Source organism: Oryzias melastigma, linkage group LG18 (genome assembly GCF_002922805.2).
Source record: "Oryzias melastigma strain HK-1 linkage group LG18, ASM292280v2, whole genome shotgun sequence".
Taxonomy (NCBI): Eukaryota; Metazoa; Chordata; class Actinopteri; order Beloniformes; family Adrianichthyidae; genus Oryzias; species Oryzias melastigma.
This window is the reverse complement of record NC_050529.1, coordinates 9076996-9090850: the sequence shown is the minus strand read 5'-3', so window position 1 is coordinate 9090850 and position 13855 is coordinate 9076996. Positions and strand designations below refer to the sequence as shown.

General features: G+C 39.4%; 1 protein-coding gene across 1 annotated transcript in view; it reads left to right on the top strand.

The window, feature by feature from the left end:
- The window catches only part of LOC112156111 (phospholipid-transporting ATPase ABCA1), a gene marked incomplete in the record, with an annotated part of 201468 nt that overhangs the window by 118961 nt on the left and 68652 nt on the right, over window positions 1-13855 (top strand). Inside the window, 2 exon segments of the mRNA XM_024288273.2 lie at window positions 2157-2231; window positions 5083-5252. Of these exon segments, the coding sequence (XP_024144041.1) occupies window positions 2157-2231; window positions 5083-5252 (245 nt within the window).

The following is a 13855-nucleotide window of genomic DNA, read 5'->3' as shown; positions in this document are numbered from 1 at the left end:
CGTCCAGTACTGGGTTAGGCTCCGAGTAAGCATTCTGGTGCGGTCCATGTCCCTGCACCAGGCCAGGTTAGGGAGCCTAGATTTAATTGGAACAGCCAGCACGACAAAAAACAACAAGTTTGGGACACCCAAAACTTCCATGTCTGATGCGGAGGGTCCTTAATCATGGGTCAATGTGCGATGATTGAGAAAAAAAAATCTACATTTCCAAATTCACATGCCTTGGAAATTTAGCTAGAAAGCTTTCGTGCGTCGATGCTCATTAGATTAGCAAATATAGACCACAATGCATTGCATTTTAATGACTTGTCATTTAAAAAGATGCATGTACATTGTTTTAAATAGATCCTTCAAAATAATAAAATCAAAAATCCGTATGACACACACATCTCGTGTGTTGTATAAGTGTTCACTATAACCTGTTGCCCGCAGCATGCCCGTAGGAAAAAAATCTTCATTAGTATCTTGGCTCAACAGATTCACCAATTGCTCTACAACTTTGATATACTCATACAAGTTTGACCAATTTTCACATACAGATGGCCCATATTTACCCGTAAAGGTAATAAGTTGCTCCTGAGTATAAGCCACAACCCTGGCCAAATTTTGCAAAAAAAACATGAAAAATACAGTTAATGTACTGTGTCCTATAAGAATTCCAAAGAAAAATGTCCTCACTTCTGGACTGTTTGACCAGTGGATTCCGTTTTGGATCCACAAGCCGTCCTAGTTCGTGAGCAAGACGGAGTTCATGAAGGATTGGACCGGGGCAGCTGCTGGCCCACTTCTCATGTCATTTGAGGCCTCTGCTAATCCTCAGGAAGGCTCCCAGTGGGAGCGTCTCCTCCGGGTCCGACCGAAAAGTCTCTCTAAAACTGAGAAAAAGAAGAGGATAAGACTTTTTTTTTTTTTGATTTGTTGCGGGATGCATCACTGACAAAAGTAGGAGTCTTGTTTCCAGGTCTCCGTGTATTAATAGACTGGATATTTTTTTGTCAGCATTGTCCTGCAACTTCTGCGATATAAAAGATGATGAGGATACTTGTACTGAGTCATCCTCACTCGAATGGGAAGAAAAACACAATGTGAAAGTGATCGAAACATAGGACAGGACTTGGGACGATCACCTCTATTCCATGCCATCCTAAAAGCTGAGAATTTATTCCTCCTGGACTCCAATCAGGACCGAAGTTTGCACCTGAGCTCTCTCCTACATTCTAGGGGTGTCTTTCTTGATTTTTCACCTTTTATTTTTCCCTCCACCTCCTCTCCCAGCAGTTGTCGGCCTCGCTTTGTCTCGGCAGACCTCTCCTTACTCCACTCCCTGCTTCCCTTTTCCACTCCCCTGCGCACCAACGGAGGCAGGGTCCGACAGGAGGTCCATTTGCATTTATATCGCACGCGTAATGTCCTCCGCGCGCCTATGTAACGCGGGTCGGAACAGCGGGGCGTCGACGCGGCACCTCGGAAAATCGCGTGCCTTTCATCCCAAGGCTCATTTCCCTCGACACGTCGGTGGAGTCGAGCAGATTCTTAGACAACCTGTTCGGTTTCTAAAACCTCTCAGACTCTTGGAAAACCAAAAAAAGTTTTGAATTTCCTGTTTTTGTCCTTATAAGTTTCCCCACCACTTAGATAATGGCTGCTAATTGCAAGTGTGTGTCTCATTAATTCACTCCCCTCCTATAATGTTGATGTTCTTACACGTTTCAATTTCACTAAAGAATTAGAAGTTGTGCTGAAATGTTGAGGAGAAGTCAGAATTCTGCTGATAATCCTACATTTCCAGTAACAGTGGGAGTTTTCCTAAACTCTAGAACCTACGGCCATTTGGTGACCAAAGTTTTCGCACAATATGGGAAACATACAAACTTTTTTTCGAGTGATCTTCACATATCTGCTACCAGGTTATTTTATGACCACATCTGAGGTTTCGTTGACCTTTGAAAAGGCGGCCATCTTGAATTTTCCCCAAGAAAACGTCCTTTTTGCTCGCACATTTTTAACTGTAATATTGTGAAATATCAATACATGAATCCATGGCTCAAGCTGAACGGAACGGTATGACATTAAGAAAGAAACTCAGTTGCCAAGGAAATCCAAAACTATTGCCAATTTATCTAGAACTTATATAACTTTCCATTTTTGTCTATCAGAGAGGCATCCCCGAGGACACTTTCCAGAAGGCAGAGATGGTCTTGAAGAGGCTGGGGACCAGAAACAACATAAAGGTATGTCACAGGTCACCCCCCACCCAAAAAAACCCCAACAATTCTGCTAATTAAACTGGTTTCAAGAAAGAAAAATCAACTTGATTGGGTTAGAAAGGAGCTAAAACAAATCTAAAAAGATCCGTAAACCCTTCCTATAAATGCTAGTGTCATCATCATAACTGTGAATCATCAATAGTAGGATTGATAAAAGTTCTGTTCTATTTTGGAAACTCTAATTTGACATTTTTTATCCCAAATCTGTATATTAGATGGATGGTACTCAAGGAGTACACACTTTTCTACAGGAATTATGAGCAACCTTTGATTGTGGTACAAGTTTCGCTAAAACCAATCCCCGCTGCATGCCCATAGAAAAGATGTGCTTGAACACTTATGCTGTACGGGCTCATCGTGACGTCTTACAGGTTTGCCAATTTTTCACCCTTACCCACCCTTAAGGGCAGTTGTGACTTAGGGTTTATTAATGACTAGCGTGACTAGCCTTACAAATACATAGGAAACCCTGAAGGAAAAAACTCACAAAAGATCATTTTATCATTGAAAACAGAAGACAATCACTGTTAAACCCGGCAAAAAAAATGCCCAGTTATGACTTCCTGATGACATCACGCTTTATCCAACTTCATTAATGTTGACAAAATAATTGCACCCCTAAATGTTTTAAACGATTCTCAAAAATGTCTGCATTTCTTGTTTGAAGTTTTCTCTTGACTTGAAGTTTTTTTTTCTTGTATTTGCTGCTAAAATCCTCCCATTCCCCTCATGAAACCAGCAGACGAGCGGAGATCACAGACGCTCGTGCCTGCGTCTGGCTCCACATGCTCCTTTGTGTTGCTCTGTTATGTTCAGCTGGCACTCCAACACCATCCACTCCTAATTATCGCTCTGCTATCAGCGGGGAGTCCTCTCCTTCACACACTTGCCTGTTTCTTTTTTATTCATCCTTTCTTTATGTCCTTTACACCAGAGAACTTAAAGGAAATGCTTGTCTAAAAGAAGAATGTGTGAAAAGTATTTTTACATGTCACATCAGGGCAGGAATAGGAGGTCTTTAAATACGTAGAGAGAAGGAGAAACTTCTAGGTCATAGTTATTATTTGTATTTCTTGAACTAAACCTATGTAAATAGTGAGCATCAAGGAACGTACACACACACTCTTGAACCCGCATTTCTGTTCACAATGGACAAGGAGGGAGGGGCTTCTTCCTTGTTAAAGTTTTATTTTCCCTATAATTCAGGTGTCTCCCACAGATGTTGTTTAGAACGTTTTTCTGAATTAATTCAGTGTTTGAAGATTTGTTTTTTCAATATTCATCTGTGATTTCAAAGTTGGAGAGTCATTTTTCTGTTTATTCCACCACATTCTCACTCCCCATTCTCACTGGTACTGGACCCAAACCACTGCCAGATACAGTACTGGGTGCGAACCGGGCCTGGAGCCAGTATCGGACGCAAACTGGCACCGAGTTAGGGCTCATGTGGCTAAGGACCCCTCCGCGTCACTTTTTGACGTTTTGAAGTCCCTAACTTGTTGTTTTTTTGATGTACTCGATGTTTGTAAAATCAAGTGTCCACAACCGTTGGGGGTTGATACTGGATGCGGTACTGGATGCATTACTGGACGTAGACTGGTCCTTGGGATGCGTCCAGTACTGCTACCAGTACTCTAACCTGGCACCGGTCGCGGTATGGGACCCGAACTGGTACCAGAAAATTGACCCAGGTTTCAGTTAAAATTTGACTCTTGTCCCGAGCCCAGTTCGGGTCCCATACCATGACCGGTTCCACATCCGGTACCGCGTACCAAGGGTTGCTGACCCCTTGATTTTACAAGCAGTCAGCACGTTAGAAAACGACAATTTGTGGACAACCAAAACGTCAAAATGTGACGTAGAGGGGTCCTTAACCAAACGTCAATATGTGATGACTTGGGGATCAGGATTTGTTGGATATTCATCTTTAATTTCCAAGTCAGACAGTCATTTTTTCCATTTTTCAAAACATGAATGCAGCATTTCCCAGAGTTTAAGTTTTTTTCCTGAGGAACATGAAACCATAAAAACTCCAAACTGTTCTATTTTTAAGTCATTTTCAATCAAGATTAAGGAATGTGGGCTGCACGGTGGCGCAGTGGTTAGCGCTCTCGCCTCACAGCGAGAAGGCCCCGGTTCGACTCCCGGCTGGGACCTTTCTGTGTGGAGTTTGCATGTTCTCCCCGTGCATGCGTGGGTTTTCACCGGGGACTCCGGCTTCCTCCCACCGTCCAAAAACATGCATCATAGGTTAATTGGTGACTCTGAATTGTCTCTAGGTGTGAATGTGAGAGTGGATGGGTGTGATTGAGGCCCTGTGACAGACTGGCGACCTGTCCAGTAGCCGGGATAGGCTCCGGCACCCCCGCGACCCCGAAAGGGAAGAAGCGGTCAAGAAGATGAATGAATGAATGAATTAAGGCATGTTTCTGTCCATATCCCATGTTATTTCTTTCTTATATGCGATAAATTACTAAAACGAGCCACAAATCTGCTTCTGGTTTGGGCCTTCGGTCAAATTTTAGAACCCTTTGTGACACACGAATGAGAAAGTTTGCTCACCCCTGGAGTAATTTAACTTTTACCATTTGTTCAATGGATGCGTAGAGCCCAAAAACAGTCATAGAAACTTGTGTAGGGACCATTAAGAATTGGACATAGCAGGCGTAATAAAATGCCTGATGAATAACTATTTCTCAATGGAAGTCTATGGGACTTTGGCCTTCTTACAACCCGATTTTCACCAACTATTTTGGACTTTTTATTCAACTTTAAATTTATTTTGCTGATTACCTTCTTGTTTTCTTCATGACAGGTGTGGTTCTACAACAAGGGATGGCACAGCATGGTTTCCTTCCTCAGTGTGGCTAACAATGGCATCCTAAGAGGGAACCTACCTGAGGGGTTGAATGTCCGCCAGTACGGCCTCTCCGTGTCTAATCACCCCCTGAACCTGTCCAAGGAGCAGATGTCTTTATCAGCCATGTGAGTCAGAAGAAACTATTGTTGTCCTGTTTAGATCAATCCAACAGCAGCAGAACCAAAGAGTTGTGTTGTTTTAGTTGCAAAACATTATAACCCAACAACTATGAGTTATTCTTAAACAAAAAAACATTTTCAAACCAAATTTTAGTCTCTGCAGACATCCAGTAGTTTTACAAGTTAATTTTTTTCTAGTCTGACGACCAGAGTCACCAAACATATAGACCTTGTGAAAACGCGCCTCAGAAAACAAGGAAAAAAAGCCTTCCAGACATGATACTAGCCTTGGCAGGCGGCAAGAGGAGCGTCCCTGAAACCCCCCATGAAACAGACAGGCAGGAAGGAGAAGACTTTGAAGACCCTGCCATACCCAGAACACACCGTGTGAAAAGACCACCTCAAAGCAAACAGGCATGAAGAGAAGTGTCACCTCAAAGCAGGCAGAGGACCTGAAGAAGACCCCCCACGGTGAAGAAAGTGAAAGTGACGGTTTGTTGCCGTCTGGAAGCGGGTAAAACGTCTCAATAAATGTGTTTCCTGACTCGAGCTCTGTGGATCTCTAAGTCTGAGACAGGAATTCGTGGTGGTGACAAAGGAGCATGTAAGCAAACTGGAGCGGCAGGGATTGCACATGTGTGAAGTGTTGTGTGCTTTTGCCTGACTTTGGTCTCCTTGACAAAAGAAAAACAGATGAAAGAACAGGCTTTGGTTTCTCCTCTAAATTGGCTGGAAGTGTCACTGACAGTGGTTTTCCCTTTTCCGTATTCCTGTCATGTTGTCAGGAACTGGTGGAGTAGAACCCAAAATGCAGGAAACGGGGCTTGTGGTAGGATTCCTAACTTTTTCTAACAAAGAAAAAACATGACCCAAATGAACTTAAGATCAGACAATTAAATTCAACAGGATAACTAACTTAAAAACAAAACAACTTTCGGTAATTAGCTTCTTGAACCAAGTGTGACTGTCAGAGATGAAAAAACACATTAAAAACAAAACATAAAAACCAAGGAAACAACTGAGAAATCTAAACTAAAGAGCGCCGTCTTCAAAATACCCCCTCCTTAAAGGGCAGATACCAGATGCCCCGACATGCCAGTTGGGAGGGGACCTGGAGGAAACCCAGAGCAAATGCAGAAATTCCTTACAGCACAAACATGGGTGAGGAGTAACATTATAAACAGGACAAGAAGAGGAGAAGTCCCGACAACTCTCCCAAGGGATACAAAAAGCTAAGGTTAATAGTCCAGGAAACCTTCCTTAGAGACAGGGAACAACAATTAGGGGATAGAGAAGATAAAGAGGAGCGGTCCCATTGACTCTATAAAAACAAGATATCTAAAGAGGAGCGGCCCCAGAGACTCTCGTCTGGAACGAGATATATGAAGAGGACTGACAGGGGTGACTCTCTACAACAACAAGATATAGGAAGAGGAATATCCCAGTAACACTGGTCTGAAACAAGATACCTAAAGAGGAGCGGCCCCAGAGACTCTCATCAGTTAAAAAGGATGAGGAACGCTCCGGTGATCCTCGTCTGGAATAAGATATATGAAGAGGAGCAACTGTGGGGACCCTCTGCAAGAACAAGATATATGAAGAGGAGCTGCCCCAGTGACTTTTGTCTGGACAAAGATACATAAACATGAGATTTCACAGGGACCCTTCATAGGAGCTAGAAGCATGAAGAGGAGCTGCCCTGATGACCCTCCACAGGAACTAGATGTATGAAGTATAATTTCCCTGGTGAGCTTAACAGGAAAAAGAGACATGAAGAAGAGCAGGCCAGGTCCCACTCAATAGAATTGGGATAGGGGAAGAGGAGCAGCCCGGTGACCCTTGTCTAGAGCAAGATACGTAAAGCAGCCTTGATGACCCTTCTTACAAACAAAATACTTGAAGATGAGCAGCCCTGGTGACCCTTGTCAGGGTCTGAAATACTAACAATCCTCTTCAGGAAAGATAGCCACATGTGGCATGGCATGACCTAAACAAGGGTGCAAGGACAACCATCATTTGGTGGCTGCCAAAGCTTCTGGGTCCATGGTGGTCAGGACATTCTGCCAGGAACTGGTGGAGTAGGACCCAAACTGCATGAGACCAGGCGTGTGTCAAAAAACTAAATTTTATTTAAAAATACATATTAACAAGGGATATATAAAAAAAGAACAATCCAGAGGATCTGAACCAGAGCTGAAAATCAGAAGATTAAATGTAGTTAACTACACAACCATCTTTAAATAGAATCTTGAACCTGGTGCAGAGAAAATGAACATAACAAGAACCAAGAAAACAAAAACTCAACTAAAGAGAACTCACACTTTTAATGTTTAGCTGATATTAGGAATATTGATTTTTTTTTTTATTTAAAAAAAATACAAGTTGGATTTATCCACCTGCAGCAAACTGCCCTGCTGAGTTACAGAGCGAGTCTCCGCTCGGGCAAGAGATAATGACAGCATCTCGCCTACCGAAGATTCATTCTTCACTTCCTCTTAGTGCAAAGGGTGACACAATTTAAGAGCTGTGATTTCCAGATTAGATTGGACCTTCTTTCATGGTGCGAAAGAGTGTAAATCGTTGGCCGGCTGGGGGTTAAATCGTCTACTGAGTAAGCGCAATGTTAGAGCCTGGGTTTGCTTCTTTTTTCTTATCCATTTGGGAAACAGGAACGCAAGAGTTTTTGCTTAGAAAAACTTACTTTAATGGTGATTTTTTTTCCCATAAAATTCAACAGAAAACCTAAGTTTGCCAAATAGCTTTTATCAGTCTGGATTGTTATTTTGTTGGCATAACCCAATTACTTGTCATTAATTGTGGTTCGTAGACCAGATATCTACAAGTTATAGTGTTTGCACTGACGTCACAAATCCAGTGTGGATCCCAACATGTTATGTTTGAGGTATGCACTCGTAAACATTGCCTTCAAGTGAGTTTAGCTACTACCCCAAAAAAACAACGTTGACGTAACAACAATAAGGTCCAATTCAACAAGCTATTAAAGGAAAAATGACAGGAACGTTATACAGAACACAATACAATATTTTTATCACACAAAAAGTAAGACAAAAAATTAAGGTGGTCATTAATCCAAAGCGCACTAAGAGTCATAGAAATGAAAGAAAAATGTAATCAGGAGCCTGATGGACCATGGGATATAACTGTTTCTGAGTTTAGAATAGAATTGTCTGATTTACGGAGCCCCTATAGGGACATCAAAGTAAAAAAAAGGGGAAAAAAAGCTGTTTTCTATCTGTTGCACACCAGATACTTTTTAGTTCATTCCAGATAGTAGTCATATAATTTTCTTTTCTAAAACAATGTTTTTCTTTAAAACAATGTTTTAAGAACAAAAATAATTTTCTGCTTACCATCTTATGCACACCAGTTACTATCTGGTGCACACCAGACACTATCTGGTGATCACTAAATACTATCTGGTGAGCACCAGATACTACCTGGTGCGCAACAGATAGTATACAGAATTTTTCTTTTTTTTCTAAAAAAAATGTCTTTGATGTCCCTTTGGTGTTACTATCTGGTGGATACCTGATACTATCTGGTGAGCACTAGATACAATCTGGTGAACATCATATACCATCCGGTGAGCACCAGATACAATCTGAATACTATCTGTGAGCACAAAATATTATCTGAATACTATCTGATGCACGCCATATATTATATAGTGAGCACTAGATACTACATAGTGAGCGCCAGATACTATCTGGTGAGCACTGGATACAATCTGGTGAGCATCATATATTATCTGGTGAGCACCAGATACTATCTGAATACTATCTAGTGAGCACCAGCTACTATCTGAATACTATCTAGTGAGCACTAGATATTATCTAAATACTATCTGGTGCACACCATATATTATATAGTGAGCACTAAATACTATCTGGTGAGCATCATATATTATCTGGTGAGCACTAGATACTATCTAGTGAGCACCAGCTATTATCTGAATACTATCTGGTGCACACCAGATATTATTTGGTGAGCACTAGGTACTATATAGATACTATCTGGTGGGCACCAGATAGTAGCGGGAATTTGTCTTTTAATTTTTTTTTTTTTTTACTTTTATGTTCCTTTAGGGCCTCTGTACCGATTCATTTTAAGATGTCCTTTTTAATAAAAATCTCTCTATTCAAGTACATAAATATTAACATTTTAAAGTATGGATTTGTAGTATATGACAAATGTTAATCTGGTATTAGTTTTACAGAATCAGCCGCAAACTTTACAATTGATTTCGATGAAAGCGAAGTCACAAACCACAAAAAAAAGCAATTTCCCTCCCATAAAGTCTTACTGCGCTCATTCAGAAACGCACAAAAAAGGCTTTTCAGTTTCTTTTCCTCAACAAAGCTGTTTACCAAATTAGTTGCACAGTGTTTCATAAGACAAAATGCGATCAGAATGTTCTGCACGACTCGTCAGTTTCCATACCGCGTACACTGTTACGTGTTAAGCTGCGCCCTAAAGCCCTAAGCAATAAAAAATACTAAAAGGAAAGCAATACTTTCTGCTCCGCTCTGCTCCCACAGCTCATCTCTCTGGCTCCCCCCCATTATTAGTTAATTAGCAGATTGCTTGTCCTCTTTTCACAGCAATTAACCATCTTTAGGCATTCAGAGTGAGATCCGTCAGAGTTTTGTCCCGTACATTACCTACCCCGCGCAGACCAAAGCACACATTACAGAATTACTGCACAAATGTGGAGACTCATTCATTTGTTTTGGGCTGTTTGTGTTGTTGTAGTTGCGGCTGGTTGGCCAAGATAAACACGCCGGCGTGGCCACGAGATATTTAATATGCAAGGAAAACGGCAGGACTTGGGGGTTTGAGGTTTAGCGACGGAAACCAATTTGATCTGATGCTAATTTAGCACACAGACTGAAAGGAGCTGATGGGTGAATGACGAAGCACAACAGTGGAGGAAAGGTCAACATTGATCAGAGGAGGGTCTTTTTCTGATTTTCTTTTTTAATTTTTACTCTATATTTTTTTTGTTTTAAAAATTCATGCAAACAATAAAAGGTCCCAATTAGGACATAAAACAAAAATATCCTCTTTAATTTCCGTTCATTTACTGCAGAGGTAGCTTTCATTAACAGTCAATAAACCAATTAGGGGTCTACTCTGACACTTAAAGTCCCACTGCAAACTTTATTTTTGTCTTTTGTAAAATTTTTCCCAGTGATCTTTTAATTATGTCTCGGCAGCCAAAATCAAAAAGCCTTTGTTGTTTTTAAGACACATTTTATTTCCTGCAGCAGTAGCTCATTAGATATACAATTCTAGTTTGTGGGCGGAACTGTTGGCTCAGAGAAACCCCGCCCCCTTCCCCTCCCCGTAGCTGGAAGCTGTCTACGCACTCACCCGCAAGCATACAGCCCCAAGCTAGCATTAGCGACACAAAAATAATGGTGAGCAATATTGGATTAGATCAATCCAGCTACAGTTTTGACCCAGAGGCCAGCTCAGACGAGGAAAATGAATGTGCAGAATGTGTAGAAGAGACTTTGGCACACTTAGTACCACACCAGCTTTTTCTAGCATCCAGTTTTCTGATTCAACGCGATTTAAATTAAGAAATACTCAGAAACGCAGTTTTGATGATAATTTATTGTATATAAGTCCTCTACTATGAGTGAAAAGTTACAAGAACATGTTAAAAACACAAAAAATATTTGATCTGTTTTGCTCCCAGTGCTCATTTAATAAATAAAAAAACCTGCAATGTTTTCCAGGACATAGTTTCTGCAGAGCTGCAGAAGTTCTGTCTCTGAATTGTAGATGGAATCAATGGCGTGGAGAAACCCCTCCCCCCTTTCACCTCCATGTTGCTGAGAGCTCTCTGTTTACCATCCCCCTGCTGGCTTACAGCCCCTTTTGGGCTCCAACCTAACAGTACCGGTACCAGTAGATACATAAGAATGGAGTGGAACTGGGAGCTTGTGGCCCGCCTATTGTATTTGTGATGTCACAAATACAATCTTTTTTAAACTGTAGTTTATTGTATGATACTGAGTCACGATTTGAATAAAGAAATACAAATTTGAGCCTAATTTTCTTTATATATATCTTTTATTATCAGAAAAATACCTCAAGAACATGTTAACATTCATAACCCTTCCTAACCTTAAGAAATGTCGGTGTTTCCAAATAAAAAGAATCACGGGATTTTATTTTAGATATAATTTTTGTCAACTTTGCAGTTATTTTCCTTTAGTATCTCCAATATAAGCAGATGGATTCACAGCTTTTAACTAAAATGAGGAGGTGACGTCTCCACAGCTGTTCTGGTGACAAATGAGACGACAAAGCACATACTTTAAATAATTTTTCCTTTTTTTTTTTTTTGCAAGTAGGCTATTTTCTTCACTTCTATAATTTTTCTTTTGAAATATTTTTGGGTTCTGGACTCCACCCGCTGATTGCATGTTCAACACAAAACGGGCCAAAGCGGAGATCCTGATTGGTTGACAAATTATTTTTTCTATGCCACGCCCAAACAGTAAAAATGCTCTGCAGGACCTCACATCACATCTATATGTTGGCCTAATATAGAAACTGGTTGCCTCTGTTGTGCTTATTGCGTTAGTGTGACTCTAACTTTAAACAACAAAGGAAACCATCTTTTTTAGGATGGCTTTTATTATGAAATTTTAAGAGAAAAAACATAGATCAATCAGTGCGGAACCTTATGAACTTTTGTAGGAGTTTTATTAATTTCATATATAAATATGAATTTAGCCATTTATTAAGATAAATGACCAGACGAGTTATGATTATTTTAATCCACTTTAATCCAGATTTTGCCAATAAAGCATAAATTGACTTAAGTGCTTTATTATAACTCTGATTTTTGCAAATAGGATAATTTTATAAAGATGGCAAATTTAATGATAAAGAGTTTAAATCCTAACAAAAGTAATATATTAAACAGAAAAAAAAATCAAACAGTAGCTCATAAAAAAGAAAAAAAATTGAAGGTTTCCTTTTTTTTGGTTAAAAATCACTTTTCTTTATCTATCTATCTATCTATCTATCTATCTATCTATCTATCTATCTATCTATCTATCTATCTATCTATCTATCTATCTATCTATCTATCTATCTATCTATCTATCTATCTATCTATCTATCTATATATATATATTGTATATATAATATTTTGTATATATTGTATATATATATGTATATGTATAATATATATATATAATATTTATATATATATTTAGATATTATATGTATCGTATATATATATATATATATATATATATATGAAATGTATGAATTTAAAAAGCATAAAACTTGATTTTAACACACATTTTGTCATCAGTATGATGAGAGATGATATTTCCATCATCTATTAAACACAAATTTGACTCATAAATAAACTTAATTAATAGGATTTTCTGCGACTCTCTGTTTCTCGTTGACCTGCAGCCCCATGAATGCGACAGAGCCTTTTATTGGAGGCGGCGGCGGAGTCTCGCAGGGGCCCGCCGCAACAATCCGGCATGCAGATCTTGACATTTTTGTGAAGCACAATTAACTCGGCGTTTACAAGGACGTCAGCGCAGCCCCCTTTGAGTTTACCAACAGCTTTTGTATCTTCCACCGCGCCGCCTTTCCAGCCAAAGGTCACCAATTAACTTCAAAAGAGGGAAAATCCAACAGCTGGCTCCGGGAACAAAAGAATCGTCTGCGCAAAATCACAGACTCACTGAACCCAAATGGCAAAACACTTTATGAACCTCTCTGCCTAATTAACACTATATTTGGATTAATGAAACCACTTCATCTTTGTGTCTGATGGGGTTTTCTTTTTAATGGTTTGAGCTGTTCGGAGCTTTCAAGTCACATAAAGAGTTAAAATCAATCAATGGAAAGCCTAGTTTTACTTCCAGGATATTTCAAAATAAAAGTTATTTTATGTACTTTAATGTACTTTTATTGTGTAAGTAATGTCAGATATACATATTAATAATAGTTTAAGATGAATGATAAAGCTTAATTCAACGGAAAAAAAAAAACGAACTAAAAAGTCGAATCTTTTATATGCAAGTATGTTTTTTTCAAAATAAATTAGTCAACTGCAGTCATGTTTGCAGTCATAAGTCCAACAGGAAGAAGGATTGACAATTATCTTTACTTATAAAAGATTTATCATTGTGACGTTTTTTCTTTTATGAGCTTTTTATTTTCTTATCAGCATAAATTCACTACTTTCTGCACTATGAAGAGCATTAGCCTATTTTTGGTGGTGTCTAATATTTAAAAATCCAGTAGCCTGAAATTTCCCAGAAGTCCCTGCGATTAACCAGTCTGAATCAAAATTTAATATACTGGGGAATATAGACCACAATGCATTGCGTTCAAACAACTTCTCATATGAAAATGTATTTAATTTTTTTATTGTTTTTAAATAATTCAAGTTTTCATCATTAGAAAACAAAAGATTATCAAACATTCTTTCTAAAATGTTTGTATTTATTAGGTTTTAACCTCAGGGAACAGGTAACATATTCAATTAAAACAAAGTTTGCTGGCGTGTGTCTGAATATCGTGAAAAATTTAGAGAAATA